The sequence below is a fragment of the Podarcis tiliguerta genome (assembly GCF_965153285.1).
Source record: "Podarcis tiliguerta genome assembly, chromosome: 16".
Taxonomy (NCBI): Eukaryota; Metazoa; Chordata; class Lepidosauria; order Squamata; family Lacertidae; genus Podarcis; species Podarcis tiliguerta.
Window position 1 is genome coordinate 39333430 of NC_139549.1, and position 9706 is coordinate 39343135.

General features: G+C 46.8%; 1 protein-coding gene across 12 annotated transcripts in view; it reads left to right on the top strand.

Moving 5' to 3' along the window:
* Positions 1 to 9379, top strand: part of PITPNM2 (phosphatidylinositol transfer protein membrane associated 2) — a 210676-nt gene extending 201297 nt beyond the window's left edge. For all 12 annotated transcript variants that reach the window (XM_083418121.1, XM_083418119.1, XM_083418112.1 and 9 more), the window contains 3 exons: positions 15 to 198; positions 2073 to 2201; positions 3860 to 9379. In XM_083418121.1, the coding sequence (XP_083274247.1) occupies positions 15 to 198; positions 2073 to 2201; positions 3860 to 4198 (652 nt within the window). In that variant the 3' untranslated portion in view covers positions 4199 to 9379. The remainder of the gene's footprint in view (positions 1 to 14; positions 199 to 2072; positions 2202 to 3859) is intronic.
* The last annotated feature ends 327 nt before the right edge of the window (positions 9380 to 9706 follow it).

The window sequence follows — 9706 nt, forward strand, 5'->3', positions numbered from 1 at the left end:
CTTCCCCTTCTTAGGCACTGGCAAGACCTTGGCTACCTCATTATCTACGTCACAGGCCGGCCTGACATGCAGAAGCAACGGGTGGTTGCCTGGTTAGCACAGCACAACTTCCCCCATGGGATCGTCTCGTTCTGCGATGGTCTGGTTCATGACCCACTGCGGCACAAGGCCAACTTCCTGAAGTCCCTACTCACAGACGTAAGCAAGCAGAGCAGGGTTCATTCTCTCTCTCTTTCTCAGCAGGTTTAGGGAGAACTTCTCAAAGGCCCAGAGGCTGTGTCTATCCAAACAGTGCATGGAAATATCTGTGGGTAGGGTGGGGAGGTGTCATCCTGAAGCAAACTAAGTATCCAACAGATACTGGAAGATTTTTGGTGATGTTCCAGGCACTGGCCAGTTGTTAGCGAAGTCACTTAAATACAGCAAACAGAGTCCAGAAAGAAAAGAAACTGATAATACTTTGGGAAATAGAAAAACCCCGGAATATCATATGAGGAGAAATAGAGAGGTGTTCTGTCTTTCTTAGTAGCTAAGCTCTAGTCCATAACAGGAATATTTACTAATGCAGAGAAGAATTCCCTCAGAACTAATCAGCTGATCAGAACCTCTTGAACATCTAACAAACACAGTTTTGACAAACTCGGTTCACTGAGCTTCAATTTTTAACCATAGTTCATAGAATTTTAGAGTTGGAAGGGATTACAAGGGTCACCCCCGACAATGCAGGAATCTCAACAGAAGCGTCCATGACTGATGGCCATCCAACCTCTTCATTACATTCACCTGAGACATTTTAACTAGGGATGCAAGAGCATCCATTCATTTTCCCAAAAAGGTGCTGTGGCTGGTGTATGTTCCAAGTGAGCATGTGCGAAATCCCTCCAAAAGCGCTGAGCACTCTCCTTCCCCTCCCTCTTCCCCTGCCAGTGGACAAAGAAACTTCCCTTTGGGCAGGCAAAGGAAGAAGCAGAGGTGGCGGCTGCAGGCTGTGGTGCCGTTGCCCAGTTAGGCAATGTTAGACTCCAAGTCAGAGGCTCTTTGGTAATAGAAATAGGAAAATGTGTCAGGTTCAAGTTTCTCTCTGTTTCTCATTTTCCCATTCTTCAGTTCTCAACAATGCCACATCAGTTTGCAAATTTTAAAAAAGAAGCCCGATGAAAATTCATCATTTTAGTGCAGATTTCTCTTTCAGTATACAGTGGTACCTCTGGTTGCGCACGGGATTTGTTCCGGAGCTCCGATCGGATCCCGAGCAATTTGCAACCGGAGGTGCTGCTTCTGCACATGCATGCGGCACGGTAGAGCGCTTCTGCACATGCACATGCACGCGGGGCAAAACCCGGAAAAATACTTCTGGGTTTGCTGTGTTCACATCCTGAAGGATATGCAACCAGAGGTGTGCGTATGCAGAGGTACCACTGTATACATTTTAATGCAATTTTGTCTAATGTACACAAAGCAGTTTTATAATAACTTTTTTGCATGAGATTTTATAATATACACATTTTTATGCAGCTTTTATTATAGGCACGTTACGTTTATCATATTTATCTATCTATTTTCATATGCCACTATTCATAAAAAAAATCAGAGTGGTTTGCAACACGTATACTTGGCCAGATTGCTCATCTTGCTAGGTGAAGCCCTGGAATGATGCCCCCAATCCTTGCCCAAAGTGGCAACACTTCAGGGCAGGCTGTGACCAAGACCCCTTGCTGTGCCTTCCCAGATGGAAGGCCCTGAAGCAGCTGCTGCTGCTGGCACCGCTGCCTTCCTCCTGGCCCAGCGTAAGTTACTGGGGGAAATGGGGGCCGGTGGGCTTGCAGGATCAGGGTGAACCTTGTGAGCGCCAGTCCTGCTTTTGAGCATTCAAGGAGGGTGTTGGCCTTCCCGAGAACTTCTCCTCAAATGCATCCTTACTCTTAACATTACAACCTTTTCCCAAGGCATCCTGCAAAAGATGCTACATTGCAACATCTTTGTGTGAAAACCAAGGGTCTGGTGCTGTCCCAGAGGGTACATTTCCCTCCCAGTTGCCAATGATTTGCCTTTTCTTGCCCCGCACCCTGCAGCTCGACATGAAGATCCATGCGGCCTATGGATCCACCAAGGATGTCTCGGTCTACACCTCCATCAGCCTGCCGCCTATGCAGATCTACATTGTTGGGCGGCCAACCAAGAAGTTACAGAACCATTGTCAGGTAACCTCAGAATTCAGATGCTTTGAGAAGGGATAGATAAGTGCCTGTATGATGAAGCTGGGGGTGCAGCCTGTCCAAGCCCTACAGCTGTGCCACTCAGCGGTGTAGCTAGCCGCTCGGGCGCCTGGGGTGGCTCCTGTGCCTGGAGGCAGGGCAGGGTAAGCTGGGGCAGGGCGTGCTGCAAGGAGTCTGCCCACTGCCTCCCCCTCAGCTGTAGGGCAGCTGAGGGAGAGGTGGTGAGCAGACGCAAGCTGCATACTGCCGTTTTGGGCAGCATGGAGCCTGCAGGCGCCTGAGCCACCACATCACTCCCAGGGGAGACGTGTGGCTCAGGCGTGCTGCAGGCCCCACGGTCAGTGCCGCCCCCGTGGTGTGGTTGCCAAGTGCCCGTGACCCCCCCTCCAGCTATGCCTCTGATGCCACTTCTGTGTCAGTGGGGCTCATGAGAAGTGGCTCCAAAGAGATACCCAGAGAAGATGTAGAGGAGGGTGGCATTTTGGAGCACCAGCAGACTAGCACAGATCTTACCTTTATGGTGCCATCTTTGTTGCATGGAGGAGAGGAATGGTGGGAAGAAAGTCAAGCACCTCCTGAGGTAGTTGCAGAAGTGGCTGTAACTCAGAGGTAGAGTATCTGCTCTGCATGCAGAAAATCCCAGCTTCTTCAGTCTCCAGCATCTTCATGTGGGGCTGGGAGAGACCCCTGCCTAAAACCCTGGAGGGCCTCTGCCAGTCAGCCATACTGAGCTAAATGCACCAAATGCTGACTCCATATTAGGTATCTGCCTCATCTATGGAGAGACAAAAACGGACCCAGTCAGGGGATGTGCAGGAAAAGCAGGTAAGTAGCCCAGTAGGCCTGGAACAAGATGGGATGTCATTGGATAGGGGAGAAGCAGCAAGCCTGCCTATTCCTTGCCTGGCTATGTGCCTTTCTGAAAACAGAAGCATATTTCAGTCAAAACTTTCAGGGGATCAGTGTTACATTTGTACTATCAAGATTTACCAGTGTGCTTTAAGAGATTTTTAAATTTTTTGATTTGGGTTTTTTAATAGCATGGTCCAAGCTTAGGCGATGGAGAAAACTGAGTACGCAGATCTTGTACACTTCCTTGGAATCCATTTGATGAAACACAGTTTAGACATATATTTAATAAAATACATATATACACAAAGTGTATCAAAGATGAATAATGGCCGTTGCAGAAACAGCATTAATATGTTTAGCAAATTTGCTTATTTGGGTTGACATTTAGATGGCTTTTTGCTGAATAACTTATCCTGGTGCACATACAAGTAAGTTGGTTGCCTATATTGTTTTGCCAGCTGCTGAGGAGAATTTTGTGGCTGCTTCTTGATTTCTAAAGCAGTGTGTCAGAGAGACTTCTCCTTGACACTTGACAGGAAGGTAGAGATGACCAGCTTATGGAGGGGTGCACACATTCCACTTACCCCGCTTCAGCAGTGAGAACCACATGCTGTATGGCAGATTATTCTCTGGGTCTGGCAACCTGAGATAAATTTGTCACTTGGTAAACAGTTGCCTTGGCAGCATCTGAAATGGCAGCTGTGAAATTGCATTTGGCAATGAAACCAGACTGAAGTTTTGGACTGCAGATGTCTTCCAAAAATAAGCTTTCGTTTTAATTAAATTTGCAGTTCATTACCGAGGGATACGCAGCCCACCTGGCCCAGCTGGAATACACCCATCGCTCCCGCCCCGCCAAGAACACCACCCGGATGGCTCTTCGGAAAGGCAGCTTTGGCCTCCCGGGCCAAACGGAGTTCCTGCGCAAGAGGAACCACTTGCTGCGAACCATCTCCTCTCAGCCAGCCAGCGGAAGCAGTGGCTACAGGCCGGAGCGAACCCAGAGCCAGTCCGAGAGTGACCGGGAGAGGGAGAGGGAGCGCAGCCAGAGGAGCATGAGCCTTGCCACAGGGTGCTGGGGCCGGAGCACAGCCTCCAGACTGGAGCCGGGGGGCCTGGGGCAGAAGTAGAGCAGCCGGACAGCAGCAGCAGGAGGCAATCGTGCGTGGCAGCAGCAGCAGCGGAGGTGAAACAACGGAGGCCTGTGGTGTGGGGTAGTGGGGCAAACATGGTGCTACTCATTGCCAGAGAGGCAGTCATAACTTTATGAGGCGATAACAGACTGGCTCCCCCCCCCCGTGCGAAACATACAGGCCTTGGTGACGGGGGCACTGGGTTTTTGCAGAGCACTGTGCAAAGAGAAACAAGAAAACTGCCTTTTCAAGCAGAGGGGCATCAGGAAGGGGAAGATGAATACTTTGGCAGCTTCTGGGTGCAGCTTTTTCCTGCCCCCCCCCCCCTTTCTTACCCAGGTTTGGTGATTGTAAATATGTGCCTCCTCAGCTTCTTAGCCATTAGTCAAAGATGCAGCGGAGGGCAGGAGCATCCCAGTGCCATGCGTGGGCAGAACTGGAGGAGTCAGGCGGGGGAGCCACAACTGTGGGCTTGTTCTGCTATCTGAAGTGAAGGGAGCTGCATCCTGCCACCGCTTTGAAATAAGTTGCTCCACTTCTGGAATCTGGAGAGACTCGGGTTGGACACAGGGAAGAGTTCAAGACAAGCAAAGGATGCTTAGAACACACTCCTATTCTGCTAGGAAGCAAAGTCATGTTGGCAATGGCTAATTCAAGGCATCTTTGGTGCGAGAAGCATGGGATCCGATTAGCAGTTTGTTTTATTTGGGTACAATTTCCTATGATTGTTTTTAAGTGAACATCTTAAAAAAGGAGGGAAAACAAAAACCAGATTTTGGAAACTGCTGGATTGTACTAATGCAGAGAAAGGATTTTATCTGCTGCTTTTTGCTCCTTGGTGTGTGAGGGAGTGGGCAGGGTGAAAGAAGTTGGGCAGTTATCCAGTTACTACTTTGTACTTTTGGAGCATCTAGGAAACAAATAGCAGAGTGCTATTTTTGCTCAGCCTAAAAAAAGCGAAGTCCAAATTCTTCCCCACTCCGCCCTCTTCTTTCCAACTTTTGCAATGGCTTTCAGCGGAGGATGTAAATTTCGCTTTTCTTTTTAACTATAGTTATGCAACTGTAAAACCTCATTGTTTTTATTTGTTTTGCACTGATAATTTTTAGAAAGGAGGCCTATTACTATTTTATGAAGCTACACCCTCCCTATTTATAGCGCATGACAGTCAAATGTTGCTAAGCCAGGATGCATCTACCCAAATGCCAACATGCACACACACAGGGCTTTCCCCCACCAACAATGTCAGGAGATTTAAAAAGAAGAAGTGCAACAAATTGAGAGGTACAAACCAAGGGAATGCGATTTTTAAAAGGAGAGGATAGACCTATGTTAAATTTCCCTAACTACTCTCTGTACAGGAGATGCACGTTTGATGGTTTGGATTGGCTGCAAAGTTCTGTGAAGTACATTTGCGAGCTCTGCCCCGAGTTCTAAAGAACGTGCTTGGTTTACAACACCTTATAGTAGCTGTTTGAGAATGGGGGTAAATTGCACAGGGGAACATAGGCCTACAAGGAAGGGTCTGCAAAATTTCCCTAGCCACCATCATGCCACCTCACCCTGCAGATTCAGTTTCTAGATGTTGCAGAACACGGTTAGTCCAAGATAATGGGCTAGTTCTCCAAGAGGTGGGGTTGCCCTTTCTTGCCTATAGCTTCTGGCATTTTTTATATTTGCACAGGTGTGCTTCTTTGTTCAGTGTTCCACTTTATACGTAAAACATTTCCCCCCCTAGACCAACATCTCTTTCATTGTTTCTTCTTTTCAATACCAAGACTCGGCAGCACTGTGAATTACAGCCTCTTTCCAAGCCACGAGGCTCAACAACTCACCCGGACGTGTAAAAAGCTACTTTGCTACATGGGTTTCAACACCAAATTTAAAATGGTGTGCTCCATCCATATGAATGTGATTGTCCAAAAGGGGTAAAATCCATTTATTTATCCATGGAAACTGCTGCTTTTTTCAAATGAAGCTTGCAACTCCCAACATTTCTTAAATGGTTGATGATGAGCCATACTGCAAGCTTATAAGCCTCTTGTCTCAGATGAAGTCAACAAGAAAATCTTGGCGAGTTTTTACTCCTTTTTTAAAAAAAAACCACCCCAAGCACTATTGACTTCCCTTTCTCCTCAGCCTAGCTCTTTGCAAATATACATTAAAAAATGAGTGGGTGGGTGTTTGACATGCAGAATCCACATGGATTGCATTATAGCTCTTTGCTAGCTCAGTGTATCATCTGACCATCATTGCAAAAACAGATTAGGCGGCCACATGATCTAGATTTGAGTTTCATTGATTTGGCCTCCCCCCTGAACAGTCAAGACATGACATGTACATTATTCAAACTTTGAGACGTTCAGTGGCTCCTTTTTAGTGTGTGTGGGAGTGTGTGGGAGTAGATAGTGTAAAGGAAAAAAACAATGTAAAATGCCTGGATACGGTTTGGGGAGGAAGTGGGTGAGAGTAATTTATTTTATGTACAAAACCTATGTCTGAAGGGAAATAAACCTTCAGGTTTTGTTAACATTTCAAGACCTAGCTCCCCCTCCCCCTTGTTTTCAGGCATAATTTACAACAGACTCATTTTATGGACCAAGTTCAAACTGTCCAAGGATGCTAAAAGAAATCTTCTCATTGCCTCTCACCAATCCATATTTGAAACAAATGATCCATAAGAGGGACAGTCATTCCTGTGTACACCCCCACCCCTTGGCCAGGCATCTCCTCTCTTCCAGCCATTCTCCCTGTTTCTTTTCAAGACGGTTGTTTTGTGTGTGTAAGGGGATGGGGGTGGTTCTTCATCCTTCTTTGCGATTGTAATAATTTTGAATTAAGTGAGCGGCGAGCAAGTGACATTATGGCTGGAGGCTTTCTTCATTTTTTTAAGCTCTCCAGGATGCCATCATTCTGGTCCATGACTTATGTATGTATACCCCTCGTGTGTTGTCCTTGATGTTGAAAGCTGAACTTGCTACTCTGGCATTAAACAAACAATAGCAATAGCTTCATTAGAAAGCAGTGTGGCTCCCGCTGGAATGAATCTGGAGAGCAGCATTCGCCATCCCAGTTGGAAATTCAAAGACTGATTTGTGGAATCTGAAGCCATCTGTATTTAATGCTGTAGCCTCAGTGATTGTCTTTCCTTGAGATCAGGGCCCCAGATCCAGTTTATACCTTAAGGGCCAGTAAGTGTCTGTTATGAGGCTGTGTCTCTGTGGCACTTTCTGACAGCTCAATGGAATGGGGAGGCAGGAATGCCCCTGGAAAGGGCAGGGCCGCTATCTCCTGCTGTGGGAACCTCAGGTGTGCAGACGTGCCCCTCAAGAGTCTTCTCAGCCCGGTGAACGGATGAGTGGTCAGGGAGAACAGTTTCAGGACATTGCATATATTAGAGCCACCTGGACGTGCCTAGAACTCAGCCAGTATGATGATCAGCCTTTCCCAACCTGAGACCTTCCAGATGTTTTTAGCTGCAAGGCCCAGCCAGCCAAGGAACAGGTAAAACTTGCACTTTTTGTCTTGGGATCACATAACTTCTGTTTGTTGTTGTCTTTGAAGTATGTTTTGCAAGTAATTTGGACTCTGAAGTGGTTTCCTCTTTTAAAAGACAGGGGAACATATTGGGGTGATATTTGAGGAAAGGAGTGGTCAAGAGATCAGGAACTCCCCCCCCTTGCAAATATTTAGAGGAGCTTGCACCAGCAACCTGGCATTTGGGTGGCATTTAGAATTCCCATGAGATCAAGTGCTCTGTCCACATCTCCCCCATCCTCCTGCCATAAGCCAAGGAACTTTGCACAATGCAGTGCTGTATGGTTTACATCATGTATTCACACTGCACAATTGGAGCTGCCTTGGCACACAACAAGAATTTTGCTGAGTTTGGGTCTATTTTTTAACATAGACTTAATTTACTCTTTTCAGATGTTCCATATCAACAGACCTTGCGTTTGGGGAAAAGTTTTGCAGGGTAATTTGGTGCTGAAGTGTTTAAACTTGGCTAAAAAATGTTTAAAGGCATCACGTGGGACTAAACTTTCATTTCTTTTAAGCCAAAAAATGCAAGCTTCTCATCTATTTGGCTGCAGATGGGCCTAATGAAAGCCTAATGCTCTGAAAAGCCAAGGTGGGTGTGGAGTTTAATAAAGCTGACCTCTGCACAACCCCCAAGTTTGCCAGAGCATGCTAAATTTTGGAAAGCTCCTAAAATGTTTGCAGTCTGAAAAAACGAATGAAACAAAAGCACACACATAGGTTCTAGGTGGCATTCCTATGACACAATCCTATACATAATTACCCAGACGTGATTTCCATTGTGTTCTGTGGCCTTGCTCCACATTACTCCCTGGTAAGTGTGTTTAGGATTGAAGCCTTAGATATCCAAACATTACAAAGGGGCACTGACAACACCAGCCTGCTGGAATGAAGCAGATCTAGATGGCGGGGAGTCTGCCTAAGAACCCCATAAATACCACCCAGAATTCCATTCAAAGAAAATTAGGATATAAATGTACAAAACAATCAATGGTTTGATGGAAAAGAACAAGATAGCTTCCCTGTAATTCGCACTGGGGCCGGATTGTTCGCATCTTTTGACAAGCCAACTTTAATTTTGATGAACGTTTTGTATCTTAAAGCTAGCTCAAGGGAAGCTGTCTGCCAAAGGCAGGGTGGGGAGCGGCGTCGGTTACAAACAAAACCCTCCTCCTCCGAGACAGTTTTATCCCAGGCTTTACTGGAGTCATCCCTCTCGTTCAGGTATTTACCACCATTGCTGCAGTTTTTCCTGTTAGTTCCAAAAGCATTAGAGTTTTGTCTCCCTCTCCTTCATCCCTGAGACCCCACCCCACACTTCTTTCTCCTCCCTGACTGTCACTCTGTATTCAACAATGTTCATTCTGTTGAATGGTGGGCGGAGAGCCGGCTTCTCAGAGATTCGGCTGGAGGGGCAGCACTCCAAGAACGTTCCCTATGGAAAGGTCACAAGGGCAAATCAGCCCAGAGTCCAGCTACCTGCGTTTGTGTCTGCATGATCCTGTCTGTCTCTTTGCTCTTGTATGTGAGGACCACCCTCTTCCTTGCTGGTCCTGCCGCCTCGTCCTGCCACCTGGTTGTGCTTTGTATATGGTTATCCCTTGTACGTTAACACCAATTAAAAGAAACGGGAAGGCTCTCTTGCTGTGTCTGCTTCTTTGCAAAGTCCACAAATGGCATAAAGCTTCAAAGCAACTTGCTTTCAGAGCCCAAGAAAGTAGCGCTGAAGCATCAGACCAAATCCCAGCATTCTGTCTTTATAACAGCCAGATTTCTGGGGGAAATCCGCAATCGGGACGCCACAGCAATGGGCTTCCCTTCTTCTTGTTTGTCTCCAAAGGCACAAAGAGCCTCTCTACAGAGCAATGCCATTAAGCCCAGGGGCAAGGAACCTTTTTCAGCCTGGGAGCCACATTCTCTTCTGAGCAACCTTCTGAGGGCCACATGCAAAAGTGGGTGGAGCCA